Below are 23,207 nucleotides of genomic sequence, written 5' to 3'. Positions count from 1 at the left end.
CAGCGCTACGCGGAGGGGTTTTCAAGCAGAGCCGGACGCCAGCGGGGGATGTGGTGAGGCGCCCCCTCCTGGCAACCCAAGAGCTCAGGCCCCGCCCTCCACCCGCCCCCGCTCCCGCCCCCGCCGGACCACTTCCGGCAGGCGCTGCGTTGCTGGGGGGCGCGGGCGAGGATGGCGGCGGAGAACGAGGCCAGTCAGGAGAGCGCCCTGGGCGCCTACTCGCCGGTGGACTACATGAGCATCACCAGCTTCCCGAGGTTGCCGGAGGACGAGCCCGCGCCCGCGGCCCCTCTGAGGGGCCGCAAGGACGAGGACGCCTTCCTGGGAGACCCCGATACCGGTGAGGCCCGCGGGCCCCGTCCCTGCCCCCTGGGACGTCCCCGGTCCTCCTCCATCTACGCGGAGCATCACCTCCAGCTTCCATCTCCCTAATTCATCCCCTTCCTCCTGGACCTCTCCCTCCTCCCTTGTCTCCGTTAGTTATCTAGTGGGGATGAAGATGCATTTCTGCCTTGGAGGCTTAGGATGCGACAAGGGTGAATGATGCCAGGAACTGCAGCAGCAGGGTTTGGGGTTGCCTCTGGGGAAGAACCAACTAATACGGAAGGAAGGTTGGAGGGGAGATGCTAAGGAACAGCTGTGATCACCCAGAAGAGGCCGTCCCTTAGTCACAAAGAACAGGGTTGGAGAAACCAAGTCAGACTGCAGCAGGATGGGTAAGGTAGGTCTTGAGAAGAACTTCCCCACAGCCAAGGGTTGTGGGAAGGAGAGACCTTAGCTAAGAATCTCTTCACATCCCGGGAGGGGTAAGGAAAATATGATTTACATCTCTCTGTAAGCGGTGGATATTGGGAGACAGGGGGATGGACTGCATGACCTCTCAGAGTCCTTGGGGACCAGAGTGCCTTCCTTGCCCTGTGGATTACCTCACCCCTCCCGGAGCCATGGATCAGGCCAGGGTGTTAGTAAGGTACCCTGCCCCCTACGAAGCAGGCTCTAGAATTTTGCTGTGTTCTCAGCCTTTGAAGGGACTGCAAAGGGTGGGAGTAGGGAGGGGGGCACAGGGCTTGGGGCAGACCTAAGGGCCAAGAGCTCTCTGAGCATTTCTTCCCTAGGGCTCTCCCTCCTATCCATGTGCCCCAGCTCTATCCTCTTCTCCATTTTTCATGCTCCATCCCCCATCCCTCTTTCCCTCAACGTCACTTCCTGGCATTAGAGCATCCCTGTGCTTCACTCTTCCTCCCGGTGCCTACACTTGAGCCCTCTCCCTTACCAGCCTGGCAGATCGTGCTTCTCTGACCCAGCCTTCTCTAGCCTGGCCCTTCTGTAGCTATTCCCAGCCTGACAGCCCCAAACTCTTTCCCCCTTCACAATTTTCCAGTCATCTGGCCCTTACTAGCAGCCCTTGCCAGCCTAACTAGACTGTAGCCTACCTGGAGGGAAGAGTAGGGAAGGCGGGGGAGGCTTATGGGTATCAGATATCCAAGCTGCAGGTCAAAACTTCTTTTCCAAAGAGAATAACCCTGGAATAGGGAAAGTAGTGGAAAGATGTGTCCTGGTGAATAACAGCCTGAAACCAGGACCTTTTTCCAGGGGTCAGGATGCTACTTCTGGTTCCAGCACTGCCTTGACTCACTGTATGACAGTGGGCACATCTACCCTGACCTGGGCCTCAGGTTCCTCTTCCAGCTCTACTGGGAATGCCTATCTCTCCTAACCTAGAGATTGGAAGCCCCTGACGTGTTTTCTCCTGGCTCCCTATAAATGACCTAGCAATTATCAAGTCTGTGATTATTTGAGCAATCAAGTGGTTACTCCATGTCTCTAAGTCCTATGAAGACAGGATTGTGACTGTTTTTTCGCCATCCTTTCTCCAATGTCCAGCACAGTGCTAAGTGCTCAATAAAAATTGTTGAATAAATAAAGGCATGAAAGAGATCTCAGGATGAAAGAATAGCAGGGGAGGGAGTTCTCAAGCCTCGGGGAGTACCTTGGAGAATTACGACAGGTTCTGCTCTCATCTTTACAAAACCCAGCAGAGACCCCTGTCTCCTGAGTTTCTGGGAATCTGCACCTTATGCCACGGTTGTGCACTAATGTTCCGAGGACCCTTACCATCGTATCTATGTAGTCATTTCAAAGCTATGTCTCAGACCACTACTTCTAAGCCCCAAGGTTCCTTTAACCAGCTGGACTAGCCTGTTGACTGACATGATCTCCTATGTTCTCAACCTGGAGGTACTACTTACTAATGCTGCCCTATCCTCTTACCCAGTACCTTGGTTGTGCCCAGCTAGCCTTTAGCCTGCCACTCCCCAGAACCAAATGCCAGCTACCCCACAGGAAATCCTCTGGAAAATGGTGACCACTTCAAAGTTGGGGAGATTCTTGACTCTCTTCTGAGCTCCAGGTCCATGAGTTCCTCTCTGTCCCAGGCATTGGCCTCTAGATGCCCTACAAGTGCCTCACCTTCAGGAGGTACTATGCTGAATTCATCTCATCCCCAAACCTGCCCTTCCCCCAGTGTCATTCTCAGTTAATAACACTGCCATTCATCCAATCTCCAAGGTAGAAGCCCAGGAGCTACCCATGACTTCCTTCCTTCCTCTTACTTCCCAAAGTGATCAGATGCTCTCTGTCCTCCTAAGTATCTTGCAATCCATCTCATCATCCCTGCCATCACCACTGGAGACTAAGACCCCATCCTTTCTTACCTGTATTACCCATAGGCTTCTAGCTACTCCCTGCCCCCTCCCTGCCCCTCCCCACCAACCCCAATCTATCCACCACCCTGAACTTCTGATCATGTTATTCCTTAGTTCAAAAAAGTCTTTAATGATTCTGCCCTTAAGGGAATAAGCAAGCCAGGGATGACCTCAGTTTCCAAACAAGATCTCTCTCCTTATCTCTAGAATTGCCAAGGCAACTCTGTTCAGGATTCTTCTGTCATAAACTCATTTAAAACTGACCTAATCTTAAAAGAGAATTTTATTGCGTAGCATAACTGAAAAATTCAGGGATGCGGGGCCTGAGGCATAGCTAGATCAAGGTACCTAAAAAGGAATTGGCTTTTGTCTTTTGCTTTGCCTTCCTTTTTATGGTCTTCATCTTCAGACCTTTCATTCTATAGGAGCAAGATGCGCCCAGTAGCAGCATGTTTACACCTTACCATTTTAATAATCTAAACAGAAAGAAAGCATTTCTCTTTCCCATTAGTTCCAGCAATAGAACTAAGTTTGAGTCTCACAGACCTGGTGCTGATCACATACCTGTCGCTGAACCAGTGACTGTAGAGAGGTACCTGTTATGGGCTAGGCCTAGGTCATATACTCACTCTGGACAGGAATGAGTGAATAAGAAATGAGAGAGAGGAGATAGTGTTTTGAAATGGAAAATTGATTGGAAATGGCATCTAATCAAATAAAAATCAGATGCATACTAGGCCAGTTGTTTCCAGACAACTCCTATTGGTGTCCCACAAATTTAGAATTACCAAAATTAAACTCATCGTCTTTCTCCCAAAAGACTTGTTTCTTCTGATTCCAAACTCACCTTTTCCCAGTGTCCTGCTGTTGCTTTTACACATCAGTAAAATCAATGGTATTATTGCCCTAGTGCTTACACAGTAGAGTACTCAGTAAATATTTTTGTTGAATAAATGAATAACTTAATGATTGACTGATGGGATAAAAAGTCTTGAATAGGTTCGGGGCGCCTGGGTGGCTCAGTGGGTTAAGCCGCTGCCTTCGGCTCAGGTCATGATCCCAGGTCCTGGGTTCGAGCCCCACATCGGGCTTTCTGCTCAGCAGGGAGCCTGCTTCCTCCTCTCTCTCTGCCTGCCTCTCTGCCTACTTGTGATTTCTCTCTGTCAAATAAATAAATAAAATCTTAAAAAAAAAAAAAGTCTTGAATAGGTTCAACTCTGATAGAGCCATATCACTTCCCCTCTTGGTCCCTCATGGCTGATTAGAGAAAACAGATTTAAGGACAAGTACCTGGAAGTATCAGCTAGAATTAGCTTGTAAGGTTGGTTTTTGAACGTGGAAATGACTCCTGATACCTTGTGGAGCAATGGAAGACAGGTTTTGAGTTACTTTTGCTTCTGCCATTTATTCATTTTATGACGTTAGATGGGCAAGATCGCCTTTTCCAGCCTTAAATTTCCTCATCTGTAAAATGGAGAGAATAGGCCTATTTCAACAAGTTATGGGAGTGCTTCAATGGGGGGAATGTATGGAAAGTGTTTGGAATATAGTCACCATCAATAAATGTAAGTTCAAAGCCATTTTCTGCACTTCTTTTGAAACCTCTAGGGACCAAGGAGAATTCTTTGCCTGCAGTAGGTATTTAACATGTTTGTTGAATGAATTCCAGTTTTTTTATAGACTGTGTGGTGCTGAGGGGTAGAGGCAAGCATGATCAGCTGAGGGAGGCTTCCAGAAGACAAGTTTCTTTTTTTAAATAAAAATTTTAAAATAAATTACATGTTTATGGTTCAAAGGAAAAAAAAAGAGAGAGAGAGAGAATACAATGAGGAAAAGTAGAAGTCCTCTTCTCCATTCTTATCTGTGCGCAATTTTTCCTCTTTATTTAAAAATATGTGTGTTAATTTGGGAGCGCCTGGCTGGCTCAGTCTGTGTAGAGTACAACTCTTGATCTCAGGGTTGTGAGTTTGAACCCCATGTTGGGTGTAGAGATTACTTAAAAAAAAAAAAAGTTATATATGCATTGGTTTTGGAAAAAAAAAAAAGAAAATATATGTACTAAAATTTTCAAAGAAAAAATTCTCCTACCCCATCTCATTCCCACCTTCAGTATCTTTCCCCAAAAGTAACCACCGTAAATATTTTCTAAAAGTTCTCTATATATGTATGTGGCATATATGTATGTGGCTTCTTAATTACACAAAAGAGGGGAGTGTGGATTATAAAGGGCCTTGAATGCCAGGTCAAGGAGCTTGGATTTTTATAATGTTCGTATTGATGAACCATGATAGTATTTCAAACAGGAAAATCTAATAGTCAGTTTTCAGCGTCATCCTACAGACTTTTTAAAGGGGTTATATTCCTAGTGTATAGTAGCAAGTGCTCAAAAAATATTTATTGAATGAATGGACTTTTTAAAACACATTGTACATACACAGCAAGGGTATTAAGGTCAAGGTACCAGACGATTTCTTTACTTTTCACAAATACACAGAACCTTTAGAGAACTGGTTTCAAGGCTAATATAACCCAGAGGAGGGAAACTATGGGAGGGAGGGAAGAGGGTCTCAGCCCTGGCCAAGGTGGAAAAGGAATGGAAATAACTAGAGGGTGTAGGTAGACATCGTCTCACGGAATCCTTACACCCATTTGGCCAGTTAGGGATTAGCTCCAGTATTAGGATGAAGAAAATGAGGCTCATGACTTGAAGTGACTCATTCATAGTCACCCAACAAGTAAGGGGCTTTGAGGTCTCCCCTGTCTCCACTCTTACTGTCCTTAGACTCATTCTTCAGAGAGCAGCCAGAGGGATCTTTTTAAAATACAAAACAGATGGCTTCTGGTTCTTGCTTAAAACTCTGAAATACCCTTCCATGGCTCCTAGGATTAAATCCAAGCTTCTCACAAGGCCCACAGGGCCCTGTGCACCTGGCCTAGCTTCCACCATACTATTCTTTCTGCTTGTTCACTACACCAGAGCCACCCAGGCCTCAGTTTTGTTTGTTTTTTTCCTATTGCACCAAGCTTATGCCTACCTTAGGGCCCTTTGCACCTACTGCTCCTTCTTTCTGGAACACTCTACACACTCACTTCTTGGTCTACATATGGCTAGCTCCTCATCCCTTAGTTCTCAGCTTAAAAGTCACTTCCACTGAGAAGCCTTGCCAAATCCCTGCTAAGCAGCCCCCGACACACACCTATTATTTTCTGTCGTTCTATCCTTCTTTTTCTTCATAGCATTTGCTGCAAGTTGTAATGATATACTCCTTTGTTTATGTTTTTCTTTTCTTCTACTGGTCTGTGAACCTCATGAGGGCAGAAACTGTCTATTCCTTTCTCCTAGGAGCTAGCATAGAGACAGACCCATAGCAGGCCCTCCATATTTGTTGAGTGAGTGAATGGACAAGCCAAGCAAGATTGGAAGCCAGGGTCTGTCCATTCAGTTTATGTAGCTATTTCCTTGCCACAGCAGGCTGGGCCCCAGCTGGAGCAGGATCTGGTTTCTAGGGAGGGCCCAAACCCCCTCCATTCCAGGAAGTGTTTGTCCTAGGTCCTGAGTGGGTCTCAGGTCTCAGAAAGTTTGGCATAGGGGCCAGACATCCAGCCCCCTGCCTCGCAGCTGAGGGCTCCTGTCTCTACTCAGCCAGGACTTCCCCCGACCTGTTCTGGGGTGCGTTGGGGAGACACCAAAGGGCGAGCCGTACTGTCTAGTGGGGTTTGCTTAACCGGGCGGGGAGAGGGGGGAAGCCAAACAGCACAGGGGTGGGTGGGCAGGGCCAGGTAAAGTGCCCAGACCCACCTGTTTGCTGCCGGCAGACCCGGACTCCTTCCTGAAGTCAGCGAGGCTGCAGCGGCTGCCATCCACGTCATCAGAGATGGGCAGCCAGGACGGGTCCCCACTGCGGGAGACGCGCAAGGACCCTTTCTCCGCGGCAGCGGCCGAGTGCTCCTGCCGCCAGGACGGACTCACAGTCATTGTCACAGCCTGCCTCACTTTTGCCACGGGTGTCACTGTGGCGCTGGTCATGCAGATTTACTTCGGAGACCCTCAGGTAAGGGGGTTGGGGCTGGCGGACAGGTGAAGGAAACTGGAGAAGAGGGAGGGGGAAAGCTCTTGAGACCGTGGGAATTGAATTGCTTGGATTGCAGACTGGCTGAGTGGGGGAGGGAGCCAGCAAATGTTAAGGAGAGAGGGCAATGGGACGGGAGAGGAAGGTCCCAAAGGGAGGAGCTCAGGGTATGAATGGGACAGAGCAAGGAAGGGATCTGATCATGGAAGAGGGACTGGAGGCGATCTAGGAAGAGTTGTAAGGGACAAGAAGGCGGGACTCCCACCCCCAACACCAGTGGAGGTTCTGGGGTTGGTGGAGGTGCCTTAAGGAGGCAGAGGTCTCCTACTGCCCCCACCTGGTCCACTTTCCCTTCCCAGATCTTTCACCAGGGTGCCGTGGTGACTGATGCCGCCCATTGCACGTCGCTGGGCATCGAGGTGCTCAGTAAACAGGGATCTTCTGTGGATGCCGCTGTGGCAGCAGCCTTGTGTTTGGGGATCGTGGCTCCGCACAGTTCTGGCCTAGGCGGGTAAGGCGCTCCCAGCTGTGGAGGTTGGGGTCCCCCAGGCCTACTTCTGTGTCCTGGTCTGTAGGCCTCATGTGGGGGTCTTCGAGTTTGACCAGAGGGGCAGCTGGGCCCTAACTCCTTGCATTTTGTCTTTCTACACCCAATTTTACCCCCTTCTCCTTACATGGAGTCAGAGGAGGTGTTTTCACAAGCTTGTTGTTTGTTTGTTTTTTCCTTAACTCGGTGAAGGCTTTTATAAACCATAAAGTAAGGTGCACAGGTGGGGGTATACTGTCACTAAGGCAAGAATACTTTAACTTTTAGGGTTTACAAATCCTTAAAACAAATCCTGTGAGCATGATGAAAGCACATCACAGGCTGAGAACTCTTAAAACAGATTATAAACCAGCCACACATAGACCATACCTACCATACAGATTAGTTTGGTTTCCACACTTATAATTTTATATTAAAAATTTGTTTACTATTGTTAAAAAGTTGAGAATTTTCATAAAAATCCAGATTTTTAATATCTCTGGAACCATCTGAAGACCTGGTAACACTGGGCCCACATTCCCACATGGCTGCAATTATCTGGAGCTGAATAGCATGACGGGACTTGTGCTGTCCAATTGGCCATAGTTCCTACCACTCCCTATTGTTTATCTGTCCTGCCTTCCCTATTATGTTACTTGGCCGCAGGCCAACCATCTCAGATGCAGCTCCCATCTTGGATGGAAACAAGCCACAGAAAAGGGACAAGCTGACAAAGTCCGTATCTTGGCTCCTACAAGACCAGCCCTGCAGGACCTACCAAAGAAGGTCCCCTTTTGGTTGTATACAGTCCATCCTTACATAATTCAGTCCTGGGAGAGGGAGCTGGGGCATATGGTGGAGGCAGGTGCAGGAAGCTGGCCAGGGTCCAGCTGTGGTCTAGGGTGGGGACAGGAGGTAGAACATCTTGCTCTTCCAGTCTCTGGGTTTTTCCCTAATCAGGGATTAAAGTCTCCAGTAACAGGCCAGAAGAGGTCCATGGTCTCTGGGCCTCCAACCCCCTTGATTTCATTCCCTACCCTCATATAGTGGCTAAGTCTCCAAATCCCTGCTAGAAGGGGCTCAGACATCTGACTCCTGTGACAAACAGCCTACAGCCATCACCACTGGGGATGAAAGAGAGGCAGGTTAATTGTTTAGAGAGGTAGTACCTTATCAACCTCTCCTTCTGTGTCTCTCCCCAGTGGGGGCGTGATGCTGGTCCACGACATCAGAAGAAATGAGAGCCACCTAATTGATTTCCGGGAGTCTGCACCAGGGGCCCTCAGGGAAGAGGCCCTGCAGAGATCCTGGGAAACCAAGGTGGGGACCCTGGTGAGAAGAGAGAGTCCAGGGGTGGTCTCCCTTCACTGCCCTTCTGCTAACCCAAACATTACTTTGCTGAGTAATTATTATGGACGTGAGGAAAAGAGTGAAGCAAGACACTCTTAAAGCTATGAAGGAAGTAGGCAGTCCCCCAGATAAAATAATGAACCAAAAGATCTGTATGGTTGATAACGGGCAGTACAGTAGCACCTTACTTCCCTGGCAAACTGGCCTATCATGATGTCTGAGCAGCCTGAGAGATTGCAAAGTTCCTGCACCATAACTCACACATTTCATTCAAAGCCTGTTGACCATAACTTTCCCAGCACACAGCATATTGGAAGATTAAGGAGGAACTGCAAAAGACAAACCCACTATCCAGAAGAAATAGAATAACTTGGAAAAATAGATATTTGCTGCAGTGGCAAAAGCCAAACACCTACCTGAGTTATCACAGCTGAGTAATGGTGATGTGATCATGGAAAGGTTAAATGAAAGTCCCTTGTCTATTATTTTAAAAGGTAGGAGTAGATAAAATCCAATGTAGACAAGTTTCCATCTAAATTGGTCACATCTTGGCTCTTAAAAGGGTTTGCTTAATTTATAAATCGCTCAACTATGATAGATAAAGGAAGCCTTTCTGCATTTGCTGATAGTAAGTCAGGGAAATGGGAGGGATGCCTGCTTGGGGAGAGCTTGTCCCTCCTCTGGGATACTTGGCCTGTGTCTTTCCCCTGTGCTAGCCCCCATCCCTGGCTTGGGGCTCTGCGGAGTTCAGCCCAGCCCCCCCCTTCCAGTGACCTGGTCTCCTCTCTCCCTCGCCTGCCCGCCTTGCCCAGCCTGGGCTCTTGGTGGGGGTCCCCGGAATGGTGAAGGGGCTACATGAAGCTCACCAGCTCTATGGCAGGTAAAGACCCTCCCCCTGGGGACCAGGGACCTCTGCCTGCATCTCTCCTTGGGTGGCCTTTTCCTACCATCCTGGATTCTTTCCTTCCCAACTCCCCCTCCTAATATCCCCTTCCCTTGCCAGGACTCTCCTTCCCAGGAACCCCCTTTCCCCCAGGACCCCTCCTCCTCCCCCCAGGATCTCCTCCACCCCTGCTCTCCGGCCCCCCCAGGCTGCCATGGTCCCAAGTCCTGGCCTTCGCAGCAGCTGTGGCCCAAGATGGCTTCAACGTGACCCATGATCTAGGTCAGTGGGGCCTGGGGGTGGGGGAAAGGCATGAGGTTGATGGGAGGTGGAAGGGGAACCTCTAAGATTTGGGGCCCAAGCCAGAAAGCACCTCTCTTTCATTTGCTCCTTTAGCTCCCTCCCCACCCATCCTACCTCACAGGGATGCAGCCTCAAATGAGGGGATATGAGAAGGGCCCATATACACCCCCCACCTCCCCCATAACATGCTCCTGGGGGTGCTGGAGCTCTTAGGGCCAGCCACTCAGCCACCTCACCTGTGGCGTATCTCAGCCCCCTGCCCAGCTTCCCGTCCTTGCTTACAGCCCGTGCCCTGGCTGAACAGCCTCCGCCCAATGCATCTGAGCGTTTCCGTGAGACATTCCTGCCATTGGGCCACCCGCCACTACCGGGCTCACTGCTGCGTCGGCCTGACCTGGCCTCAGTGCTGGATGTGCTGGGCACCTCCGGCCCCGCCGCCTTCTACGCAGGAGGCAATCTCACACTGGAGATGGTGGCCGAGGTGAGCACTTGGGGAGCCCCCCTGCCCTGAAGGACCCCACTGCAGGGACATCTTCTTCCCTTTCCTTCCCTCTCTGTCTGTCTTTCTACATAAATGTACTGATGATTCCATTTACTTAAGATTCTCTAATGGACAAAACTAACTTCTGGTGGCAGGAATCAGATCAGTGGTTGTTTGGGGTGGGAGCAGTTGACAGGATGCAGCACAAAGGACCCCAGGGATGATAGAGCTGTTCTATCTTGACTGAGAGAGGTGTCCTTGGGTCTCTCAGGGCTGGTGCCAACCTGTGCAGAGCCTTGACCTGTCCCTCCCGGGCCTGGCAGAGACCCAGGATCAGCCTCAGTTTTCCCAAGCCCAGAATCCCACCCTGCTCTTGGGTTCACTAGGGACTGAGGGAAACCTTCCTTCACTGGTCACTATCGGGACTGGAGATATTAACACAAGGGCTTACCAAACAACCCCAAAGACTCTTAATCTGAGGTAGTAATGGGTTCTGAAAACTGTTGTCAGTAATTCAAAACTCCAAATGGAAAATTATTTTCAAGGTAAGGATACACGAACCAACTCTGTGATTCTCTCATCTGTACCATTGGGGTAATTATATGTTTCTCTGCCATATGGTTGTGGGAATTGAGTTGGTCCATCATTCATTCTACATTCACAGAGTGCTGTTCTATGTCAGAACCTATGCTGAGTCCTAGAGGTATGGCTATGTGATAAATGCCCATCTCAAATGGACTTAACTGAGAAGTCCAGCAGAGTACTGGCTGTAGGTCTGCTGGGTCCAGAGCTCCATCCACATTGCCAGGCTGTGGTCTGTCTCTCTCTCTTTCTGCCATGACTCTACTTTCTTCTGTTTGAATTCACTCTCTATCAGATCCTCTCCACACCTGCTCCCCACCAGCCATCCTTCCAGCAAACCATCCCAGAGAAAGAACATTTCTCATTCCAATAGTTACAGCAAAAACCTCCAGGTTATGTCTCATCAGCCTGTTACAGGTCTCGTGACTATTCCCAAACTTCCCAATAGGTCTCATGACTATTCCCAAATCACTGGCATGGAAAAGGAATGTTCTGATTAGCCACACCTGGATCTTCTGGAGAAGGGGGAGAAGGAGACTTAAACAAAGACTATCTAAGCTTTAAAGGAAAAAAACAAAAACAACCCAAAGTTGAACACATATGAGCTAAGAAATGCAGTGTGTAGTTCACTGTGGGTGGATTAGAAGTCAGGGGTTTCAAGTACCAAAAAATTTAAAAAATAAAAAAAAGAGAGAGAGAAAGAAAGAAGATTCCTAGTGGTTATGCTAATTTAGAAATGAAAATTACCATGCTGGAAATGATGAGCCCATCGATTTGTACAAAATTGGTTCATTGGTCAGTAGAGTGCTTAGTTATATCCAATGAGAGTCATTCCTATCAGGATCATCCAGAGTTCATGGTTTGGGAGTGGATTTAGTTAATTGTAATGAAGTGAAGAATCCAGTTTTGATATCTTACAAGCAAATTCTGCTGTAAGTAGAAAATGTTCCTTTTTCTTTTTCAAGTAATCTCTACGCCCAATGTGGGCCTCGAATTCAGGACCGCAAGATCAAGAGTTGCATGTTCTACCAACTGACCCAGCCAGGCATCCCAGAAAATTTTCCTTTTACATAGGCAGAGAAGGTAGTATGTTCAAGGCCATGGAGTCATGTGTTCAGAAACTGTAGATCACTCCAGGTGGCTGTACCGAGCTCACCGGAGAATAGCAGGACATGAAGTGGGAGAGGTGGTGGGGGCCAGATTACAAAGGGCCTTGGATGCCGATCTAAGGAGGTCATTCAAAGAATGTCTGATACATAGCAGGTGCTCAGTGTTTGTGCTTTTTCCCCTTCCTTTTTCCCGGGGTGCCCAGGGCTAGTGGGGTCCCTAAAGGCCATGATGGAAATTGCAGAAAGCACAAAAGTTACAAACATCAAGTCTGTCTTTGATTCAAACGTATACCATAGGCCAAGCCCACATGCCCACAGTTTTGGTGTGTGGCTCACAGCTGTGGTGGGTCATTCTCGCCCCTGCAGGCCCAGCATGCAGGGGGTGTCATAACTGAGGACGACTTCAGCAACTACAGTGCCCTCGTGGAGAATCCCGTGTGTGGCGTGTACAGAGGTGACCTCTCTCTCAGCTATCAGGGTCCCTGCTCAGGAGAAGCCTCCCAGTCCATGGCCACCTCCTTTTGGCCTAGAGACTCCTCCCCATTGTTCAGGAGAGAAACTGAGGCAGTGAGCTTGCCTGGGCAGCCAACTGTTGAAGCAAGCCAGAGCCAGCCCACCTTCTAAAGTAGTTGTGGGTCAGTTACCCCAAGTATTTAGGATATGGGGTGGGAGGTCTAGTCAAAGGCTCAGGCCTGAGAGTTGGGGTTCTGGTCATAGGTTTTCTTGATTTGGGCTCTGTGTTGCCTCAGCCCCACTCCCAATGCCCTGTATTTCCTAAGAAGAATTCATGAGTCCATCTAGCTTCATATTGAACAAACTTTTCAAGACAATTATAGACCTGTCCCCTCATTGTTTCAAAGGGAAACTGAGGCCAAAGGATAGAATGGAACTTAACCTAGCAATCTCAAACCAGCGAGGAGCCCAGAAAGCTAAAGTTTTGACATGGGTGAAGTCCATGTTTGTTGAACCCAAAGTGGTGGGTTCCTGGGTCCCTCAGAAGGTTCCCAGGTTCTCAGATTCTCTCCTCTCTAGGAGGTCTGGATGACTTCAAGCCCCAGAAAAGTTCCCCTCTGAGTTCAGGTTTCCAGTACTCAACCTCTAGCCTGATTATTCTACCAGAGGTGATGGTATATGGAACAGAGGAAAAGCGTAGCTTTGGAGCCAGGAAGACCTGGGTTTGAGTACCAGCTATCCCATTTACCTTGAATAAGTCACTTTCCACTCTGAGCCATGGTTCCCTCCTGAAAATGGAGATAATAGTGGTGCCTACCTCTCAGGACCCCCATGAAGATTTGAGGAAATGATGTTGAAAGCTGCCCTGACCAGAGTGGATACTGAATGCTTTTTTGATTTTACGTTTCTCCTCCCCAGCCTGGGTTCTCTTGGCAATGCCAGTACCTTGAGTGCTCTGGGTTCCCTTTGTCTCCTGTAAACTTGGACCAGCTGCGTCTCTGTGCCTCACTTTCCTCACCTGTAACATGAGGATGATAACACTACCCATTGTGAGGATTAAATGAGTTAATTAGTTAACGTTATGCATCAGGTATTATCATTATTTACTTCAATGTCCAAACATTAAATAATAGGAGCCTCAAATAGGAAGAGGAGGTTGTCACCCGCAAGAAGTTTTGGGGGTCATGGGACCATAAGAGGCCCTGAATAGTATTCTGGCCTGTGGTGGGAGCTAAAAGGAGACACATGATAGGCCAGGAATTTAGACATCTGGACACCTGTCCCTGTTCTGGCTACAGTGTGACTCTGAGCGGACTACAGTCCTCTTGAACCTTAGTTTCCTTGTGCAGAAGAGAAAACTGAAGGCCAGTGTTCTAGGTTGGAGTCCTGGCCCTGCCCTTGACTTGCTGAGAGAACTTGTGTGGGTCCCTTTGCTTCTCTGTGCTTTGCCTCTCAAGGCAGATTCCTTGTCTGATGAGGGGCCAATGCAGTAGTCTCAGTCTACGTGATGGTGGAATGTGGAGATGCTTTGACCCCTCCCCTGCCATCCAGTCATTTCTTTTTTTTTTTCCCTCCAGGCCACCTGGTTCTCAGTCCCCCTCCCCCGCATACGGGTCCTGCCCTCATCAGTGCTCTCAACATCCTTGAAGGCTTCAATCTCACCACGATGGTGTCCCGGGAACAGGTTCTTCACTGGGTGGCAGAGGCAAGGCCAACCCCTCCATCCTGCCCTGGGTCTTGGTATACTGGGAGTGGGGGGATGGGCTACTGCCATGGGACAGGACTAACCTCCAAGTTTTCTCACATGAGGATCATTAGCGTGGGTGCTGGGAGGAGCCTGGCAGCCTCTTCCACACTCCTGTTACATTTCCAGACCCTGAAGATTGCTTTAGCCCTGGCCAGCAGACTGGGAGATCCTGTCTACGATTCTACCATCACTGAGAGCATGGATGACATGCTCAGGTGGGTCCCAGGGCAGGACCCTCAGCGTGGCAGAGGTGGTGGTGGGTGTGAGGAAAGGATCAGATGAAAAGCAGCTGGTACAGCAATAAGATGTGGAGACCCAAGTCAATTTCAGCTCAGTTATACCTCAGTGTGACACTGGTTGCCTGTCACAGCACTTACCTCAGTTTCCCCATTTGTATGATGAGTTAGTATGCATCACTTGGCTCTTAAAACTTTCTGACTCTAGCAGGGCACATATCTGGGCCCACCTGTGCCCCCTTTTAAGTGGAAAAAGAAAGCTTAAGAACAATGAAAAGTCTCCAAGCAAATACCTGAGGTGATGAGGATTTTTACCATAATGTCTCCACATTAGCAGCATAACACTATAGTAAGATTGTGGGCTGTGGTCAGACTGACTCAATTCAGATCCCAGCTTCATGATCCACTAGCTAAGCAGCATTGGGCAAGTCACTTAAATTCTGTCTCAGTTTATACAAAGGGGCCTGACAATAATGGTGCCAACCTCACGAGGTTGTGGTAAGGACAAAATAAGGTCATACGTGCAAAACACGTTGTGTGGCACATAATAAATATTCAACAAATAGTATTAGTAATTGGCAATACGGGTAGGTAAGGATGGTTGCTATTTGATTGCTACTCTGACTGACTGAAAGGCTAGCTAAGGGCAAAATCAGAACCCAAAAATATAGTTAGCATAAATTTGTAGTATTACTCAAACAACTCTATGAATAAGTTGAAAACAATGAAACTAAAATGAATAGGTTATAATTAAAAAGCAAAAAAAGCAACAACCAAACTAGTAAGTAGTTCAAGGTCACAAGGATAAGGGCTAAAATCAAAGCCTCTGTCCCCCCACCCAATCCACTTGAAACAAAGCCCCCTCTGTACCACTTCTGCTTGGCCTCCACAAAGTTTGTGGTTGAAAACGGAATGAAAGTCTTCAGTAATCCGTGGTAACTAGTCACTCTAATGAACTAGAATCACCAAACTAACAGTCATTAAGTAAGAAACCCTCAGCCAAAATTTAAAAGATCTGGAGAATTTCATGTTGTTTTCAGCCTAGCTCTAACACACACACATAAGCGCGCACGCACACACACACACACACACACACACCCCTATATTAAATTCACCCAAGTAATTCTTCCAATAGTTATTAAGGGTTTACTGTATGTCAAGTCTTCCTGTGCCTTGAAAAATAATTCTAATAGTAGATAAGATCCCTGTATACAAAACCCTCCTCTGACTAAACTCTTTTTTTTTTTTTTAAAGATTTTATTTATTTATTTGACACAGAGAGAGAGAGATCACAAGTAGGCAGAGAGGCAGGCAGAGAGGAAGAGAAGCAGGCTCCCTGCTGAGCAGAGAGCCGGATGTGGGGCTTGATCCCAGGTCCCTGAGACGTGACCTGAGCTGAAGGCAGAGGCTTAACCCACTGAGCCACCCAGGTGCCCCTGACTAAACTCTTCATAAAACTTCAGTTCGAGGGGCACCTGGGTGGCTCAGTTGTTAAGCCTCTGCCTTCAGCTCAGGTCACGGTCTCAGGGACCTGGGATCAAGCCCCACATCGGGCTCTCTGTTCAGTAGGGAGTCTGCTTCTCCCTCTCCACTCTGCCTGCCGCTCTGCCTACTTGTGCACTTTCTATTTCTGTCAAATAAATAAAATCTTTAAAAAAAAAAAAACTACTTTATTTCGAAACTACAAACATTAGGTTAAATAAATTCTGTTTGTTCATTCAAAACAAATATTATCTGAGCATCCACTATGCCCCAGGTACTTTCAGAGAGAAGATTAAGTGAGTAAATAAAGTCAAATAACTAAAGACTCTTGATTTAAACACGAAATAAAAGTTGGCTCTAAAAGAGAATCTGGATAACACCTAAACGAACCCAGTCAGTTCAACAATGATTTCCTGGATGTTTCCCATGTGCTCAGAATGAGAGATTTTGCTCTCACAGACCTAATAGTTCCGGGGCAGGGTGTGGGGGAGGGAGACGTTAATCAAATAATTGCACAAACAGACATCACAGTGTGGTAGGTGAGGTGTAATAAGAGCCTGCTGTGTATTAATCTCCTACCCCTTGTCTTTTCAGCAAGGTAGAAGCCGCCTACCTCCGGGGCCACATCAATGACTCCCAGGCGGCCCCTGCCCCACTCCTGCCTGTCTACGAGTTGGATGGGGCTCCCACAGCGGCTCAGGTGCTGATCATGGGTCCTGATGACTTCATTGTGGCCATGGTCAGGTATGCCAGCTCAGACACAGAACCCGGCACTGGAGATCATCTGGACCAGGAAGAGGTGGGAGCCAGATGGGAATGAGGGTGACCTCAGGGCTTACCTGGCTCCAATCTCTATCCCCAGCTCCCTGAACCGCCCTTTTGGCAGTGGCCTCATCACCCCCTCGGGGATCCTGCTCAACAGCCAGATGCTAGACTTCTCGTGGCCCAACAGGACTGCTAACCACTCTGCGCCCAGCCTGGTAGGGCCTTGCATCCCTCCTCCCCGGGGGACCTTGAGGCTAGGTAGGAGGTATAGCAGTATGGCTGCTCCTCTAGGAACTTCTAGTATAAATAAAAGGAGCCTAAACAAAGTGTCTCCTTCACCTGCAGCCCAAGTCTGGGGCTTGGGCCTGAAGAAACCCCATCCCATTCTGTCCCTGTCACTGTGTGACCTGGGGAAAGTTTGCCCCCGCTCTCTTGGCCTCAGTTCCTTCATCTGTACAATAAGGATATTAGCCCTCATCTGATGCTTTGGCACTTTTCAGTGTAGTGGTCTATGATTTTGTGATGGTGAGCTGATTGGCCTCAGCCCTCTTGTTAGTCAAGGGAGGAAGAAGATAGGAATTCTGGTCTAGTTGGAGGCCAATACTCTTACTCTCAGGGCATGCTGGGGCCCTGCCAGGACAATGAGAGATAGGGATGACCAGGGTGGAGATTATCCTCTTCTTCCCTTTAGCCATTTGTCTTGGCTTGGTACCCTCCCCTCACACCCATAGTAGCCCCATAACAACTCAGTGGGTCCACATCCACCCCAGTTATCCAGGGACCCTGCCTGTTTCATAGACAGCAAACTGTGGCCTGGGAAGGGACCAGTCTCCCATGAAAAGCTGCCCTACCTGTTATCTCCCTGTGGTCTCGGTGCTCTGACAACAGGAGAATTCGGTGCAGCCAGGGAAGCGACCACTGTCTTTCCTGCTGCCCACCGTGGTCCGGCCAGCGGAGGGACTCTGTGGGACCTACCTCGCCCTGGGGGCCAATGGAGCTGCCCGGGGCCTCAGCGGACTGACCCAGGTGAGGTTTCCTCCATGGTAGGCACTTTGTGGCCAGCAGCCAAGCTGTGGCCTAAACTGTAGGTGCCCTCGTGTCTCTGGCTTGGTCTCATCCCTAGCTCAACAAACATAGGCGGAGGCTGCTGTGACAGGCCCATCCTGGGTACTGGGGGCATAGGCTGTGCTGAGTTTCTTAGCCAAAATGGAGCCCTGAAGCTCCCTGTCCTCTAGGTTGGATGGGCAATCATGGGTTGGTGGAACTAAGAGGTGATTTAGCACCTGGGCTGCCTAGGTCTGTCAACTTCAAGTCCCATGATGCCTCTGCTCAGCATCTGAAGAGACAAGCAGCCCTCTTTAGAGTCTGATTTTGAAAGGAAGTGTCTACTCTCCAGAATGTCTCACAATAGTTACACGAACGTTTTGAGCACCTGATATATGTGCCAGGCACTTACATTGGCAGGTGGTGAGTTAATTAACCTGAGCTTTGGAATCAGACAGTCCTGGGCCCCAACCCTGGTGCTGCCAATTTCCAAGTGCATGATGGGGCATTCGCTTAACCTCTCTGAACCTCTGTCTCCTCATCTGTAAAATGGTTGTAGTAACAACAGCTAACCTTTATGGAGTTCTGCTAAGCACCAGGCATGGTGTTACATGTTCTTGCTCTTTTAGCCTTCCCAACATTGGGAGAAATCCTTATTTCCATTTTGTATATGAGGAAACTAAAGCCCAAAGAGGTTAAGAAGTTAGGTCCAGTTGAGTAAGAATGGGCGGAGGGTTTGTTTTGAGAGCATACCCACACTCCTAACCTCTAAGCTAAAAGTACCCATGCTGTGCCCTAGACTACTCCAGCTGTTAACCCTGTCCTGGCCAGGGAGAAGGGAGGAGAGCCCCGGGCCAGATACAAGAGACTGACTGCCAGTGGGTACCTCTTCCTTGGCTCTCTCTGAGCTCTAGAGTGAATTACTTTCCCTTTCTGGCCCTCATTTTATCCCTGTATGAAATGGGGACAGTCATTACAGGCCTGCCTGTCTTGAGGCTGTTCAGATAATACTCCTAGAATAAAGGTTCCAAAGAGTAAGAAGTCTGGCCCAGGGGTGAGATCTGGGGAATCCTGAATCCCCATCCCTGGGGCAGCCCTGACTTCTACCCCTTGGCTGCCCACAGGTTTTACTGAATGTTCTGACCTTGAACCGGAACCTGAGTGACAGCCTGGCCCATGGCCGTCTGCATCCAGACCTGCAGTCCAACCTCCTGCAGGTGGACAGTGAGTGCAGAGCAGAGATCCCCATGGGGTGGGCAAAAAGCTGGGTAGAGAAAGGGGCTCCTCCCAAGGGTGTCCCTGCCTCCACCAGCACCACTGCTGCCAGTGAATCTTCAGGTTCTTCCAACTAACTCCTTTGGGACGGTGAAGGATCTGGGGACTTGAACCAGATCTGTCATTTACTGGTTGTGTGGCCTTGGGAAATTAATGTCTCCACTCTGAGCCTCAGTTTTCTCATTTGTAAAATAAGATACGGTTTTCATTCTGCAAACCATTCATTCATCAGTTTGTATGGAATACCTACACTGTGTGCCAGGCATTATCTTAGGTGCTGAGGATATGGCATTTACAGACAGAGAGGGAAATAAATAATCAAAGCAATATAAGAAAGTAAAATAAGTGCTCTGCAGGCTGACATAGAGACTGACTCAGTGACTAGGGAAGTCTTCTCTTTGGTGACATTTAAGCTGAGATCTGAAGAGTAGGAGGGAACCCACCGTGCAGAGAACTGGGGCAGGTTTTGTAGGCGAAGGGAACAGATGCAAAGAATTCAGGGCAGAAATGGGCTTGGCATGTTTTAGGAGTAAAAAGTAGACCAGGGTGAGTGAGAGTGAGATGAGGCCAGAGAGGCAGGTAGGGGCCAGGTCATGGACCTTGTAGATTACAGTGAGAAAATAGACTTTCCTCTAAGAAAGGTGCCTAATTTTAGACACAACTTAATTTTGTAAATGGGAAAGTATGTACAGCTTTGAGGAATTTTTATTACAACAGACAATGTATTATGCAAGTTCAAAAGGGATAGAACATTGAATGAGACATGGTTCTTGCCTAGTTGGTATTATCATCCACATTTTACAAAGAAACTGATACGCACAGAGGTTAAAAATCAGTCAGTGAGTGGCAGAATTGAGATTAGAACATATACCTAGCTGATACCAAAGACTCAATTTTTTAACCGCTTGTCTCCTAGACTGAAGCACATTAGAAGTCACAGACCTAAATCCTCAGCAGTCACACCCTGTGGTCTGGCTGGTAACACTCTGGATCTGGCGTGATGATAATGAGGCTATCCCAACTAATAACTTCTGATCTCTCCTGAATGTGGGGCTCTATGATGCTAAGTTACTTGGGCCAGTGTAGGGGGGATGGTTGGATTTGGTTCATCCTAGCCTCCCTTAAGGAGCTCACAGTCTAAGACAGGAACATGAGGAGTAGAGGCTTAGCGAAGGGAAAGTTCATCCACTAAGGGCTATGGGCTGGGTCTTAAAGTATGATTAGTTATTTGGCATGTCCAGAACCCAGAACATTCTGGACAAATTGTCAAAAGCCAGAAAGAATGGCTCAGAAAGCAGCCAGGAGGCCTGCTGGCTCCTAGAGACAATGTTTCCTAAATTTCAGAATTTATCCAGCACCTTCATGAATTTTGCCACATTTACACACCATCTGAGCCATTATTTACATATGTACCTCTATAAATGGACTTCCTTTTCAGTGTAAGTATATTTTATTTCTTTTTTTTTTTAAAGATTTTATTCATTTATTTGACAAACAGAGATCACAAGCAGGCAGAGGGGCAGGCAGAGGTGGGGGGGGGGGAAGCAGGCTCCCCACTGAGCAGAGAGCCCGATGCAGGGCTCGATCCCAGGACCCTGAAATCATGACCTGAGCCGAGGGCAGAGGCTTTAACCCACTGAGCCGCCCAGGTGCCCCATAAGTGTATTTTAAAGGTAAATCCAATATCATAATCACACATGGAAAAATAGCATCATTTGCCACAAGTAAAAGATAAATAGCTACTACAAGGCAACTGTTTGTAGATCTTCCGTGAATATGGTGCGCACAGAAGGCTCTGAGCCCTGCTCTCTCTATTGACGAAGGAGGTTAGAAATGTTAGGGTCCAGACTAAAACTTAGTCCTTGCCATCATCTAAAGGATTGAAAATGAACTGTAAAGGAAAAACATATTTGACTTGGTGATTCACTGCTATTCAGTGTTATATCTTTACCTCAAGAACTACCCTAAATTACCCCATCTGCAGAAGTAAGAAGGCCAGATCTTCATTGAGGAGCAGTAAGAGGTAAGGTTACAGGGCTTATCCTGGAGGTTCTTGGTTAAGAAGCATGTGCTTATCCACTTGACTGGAGATGGGATAGACCTGAAATGTTTTATTTAGGGGAAATGGATTGAAGGGGGGAGAATTTAATTTGGGGAAACAGAGGCAACTAGGATAAAGGACCAAGCAAGAAATGGCGAGGGCCTGAACTTACATAAAGAGGGTGGGGATTTCTTCATTTATCCATGTAAAGGCAATGAGGATCAGTGCCAACAAGACAACATCCTTGCCTTCAAAACGCTTATAATCTAATGGAGAGGGACATAGTAAATAAATGAATAAGTAAACAAGTAGTGATAAGTAGTGTACTTGGAAAGAAAACAAAGCAAGGTGAGGATGACAGGGCCGCCATTTTAGATAGCGGTCAGGGAAGTCCTCCTCGAAGATTGGAATGAAGTAAGGAAGCCGGTTTTGTGACTTTCTAGGAGGAGAGCATTCCAAATAGAATTTGTGCAAAGCCCTGAGGCAGGAGCATATTTGGCCTACCTGAGGGTCAGCAAGGAGGGTAAAGTAGAGTTAAGGGAGAGAATGGAAGGAAGTGAGGAGAGGAGTTTAGGGAGGTAGTGAGGTCCCAGATGATGTTGTGCCTTAGACGCCTTGGTGAGGACTTTGGATTTTCTTCTAAGAGTCATCAAAGATGTCGGAAGTTTTTGAGAAGGGGAAGTGAGTGGTCTGACTAATGGCTTAAGAGGATCCCTTTGTCTCTGTGTGACTAGGCTGCAAGGAAGCAGGACTGGAACCAGAAAGACCAGTCAGTGGGCTATGCAGTAATGGCTGCATTTTGGCTATCCTGGCAAGTAATGATGGCAGCTTGGCCTAGGCATGTGGTGATGAAGAGCCCATAGCCCTTTCTTTCAATATTAAGAATGAAAATATGTTATTGATCACATACTATATGCAGCATTCTGATCTCTGTGCTTTCTGTATTTTATCTCTTTAAATCCCTACAACAACTTCATGTGGTAGGTTCTCATATAATCCACATTTTATGCATGAGGAGGCTGAGGCTCAGAGAGGCAGAGCAGTTTGCCCAAGGTCATACAGTGGGCATCCAGGACCAAGACTCAGGTCTGACTATGGGACTCCTGAGCCAGTGCTCCGAACACTCTGAATGTGTATATGTTGGGGGGATGGTTTTCAGGTGAGTTCACAGAGGAAGAGATTGAGTTCCTGGAAGCCAGGGGTCACCATGTGGAGAAAGTAGATGTCTTATCCTGGGTCCACGGCAGCCGGAGAACCAACAACTTCATCATTGGTGTGAAGGACCCTCGGAGCCCAGACGCAGCTGGAGCCACCATCCTGTAGAGCAGCGGGGTGGGGCGGGGGTCTCTGTTCCCCCGCTTTGCATGTTCCTAGAGTCCCTCCTTCTCCCAGGTTTGGTCTCAGGGGGACCCCAGGGATGCCCTAGATCATGGGCCAGAGGGGATACTTAACAAACCCTATCCCAGAGTAACTGGAAAATTCTCTAACCAGAAGCCTGTGGTGGTGGTGGTGGTGATGGTGGTGGTGGCGGTGGTGGTGGTGGTGAGTGTCAGTGTCTACAACCGGGCAGACAGTTCCTTGAGGAGTCAGGCTGTCTGTCTGTCTCCTTTCCCTCAGCCATGCTGGCCCTGAGCTTAGGGATGTGCTTGCAAACCCTTCTCAAGGGTCCTCACAACCCCAACATCTCCAGTCTGGCCTGACCTGGACCTTGTCTTCCAGCTCCCTTCTCCTGTCCCCAGCCTCATTTCTTAAATGACTAGGATTTTTTTTAATGGACCATCCTGGGGAGGGGGTGCTCCTCTCTTCCTCCCACCAAGTTGAAGTGGGGCCTTGCATCTGGGGGGGGCAGGTTGTGGATATGGGTGGGGGTGGGGACCAGCTCAGGGGCTTCCATTTGCAAAGGGGAATTAAAGAAAGACTATTGCTTAACCACGGCTCTGGATTGATTTGTTTGGCTATGTTGGGAGTGGGAGCAAGTGAGGTGCTGCAAAAGCAGCCAAAGCCATTTGTTTATTGTTTCTTAAACTGGATATTTTGGGTATTTCCTTCATGTTTTGATTAAGATATGAAGCTTTCTGATTTGAAAACTTACTACGGGGGTGCTGGCTGTCTCAGTCAGTACAGCCTGCAACTCTTGACCTTGGGGTCATGAGTT

The 23,207-nt window shown here is 48.2% G+C and overlaps 1 protein-coding gene across 3 annotated transcripts; it reads left to right on the top strand.

Moving 5' to 3' along the window:
- Positions 1–22,969, top strand: GGT7 (gamma-glutamyltransferase 7). 3 transcript variants are annotated; one of them, XM_047746489.1, is made up of 15 exons: positions 24–340; positions 6,522–6,757; positions 7,135–7,286; positions 8,504–8,621; positions 9,464–9,531; positions 9,743–9,816; positions 10,122–10,318; positions 12,376–12,463; positions 14,040–14,167; positions 14,336–14,424; positions 16,522–16,671; positions 16,790–16,907; positions 17,581–17,718; positions 18,861–18,953; positions 22,212–22,274. In XM_047746489.1, the coding sequence occupies exons 1-15, from the start codon at positions 172–174 to the stop codon at positions 22,272–22,274; spliced, it is 1,881 nt and encodes a 626-aa protein (XP_047602445.1). In that variant the 5' UTR covers positions 24–171. The 3 variants fall into 3 exon arrangements, with proteins under 3 accessions (XP_047602443.1, XP_047602445.1, XP_047602444.1); XM_047746488.1 differs by having other exon boundaries at positions 31–340; positions 18,861–18,960; positions 22,212–22,969; XM_047746487.1 differs by having other exon boundaries at positions 1–340; positions 14,040–14,424; positions 18,861–18,960; positions 22,212–22,969.
- Positions 22,970–23,207: the final 238 nt, after the last annotated feature.

This window comes from Lutra lutra, chromosome 9, assembly GCF_902655055.1.
Source record: "Lutra lutra chromosome 9, mLutLut1.2, whole genome shotgun sequence".
Lineage (NCBI taxonomy): Eukaryota > Metazoa > Chordata > Mammalia > Carnivora > Mustelidae > Lutra > Lutra lutra.
Note: the sequence above shows the minus strand (reverse complement) of the source record. Positions and strands in the feature narration are given on the sequence as shown.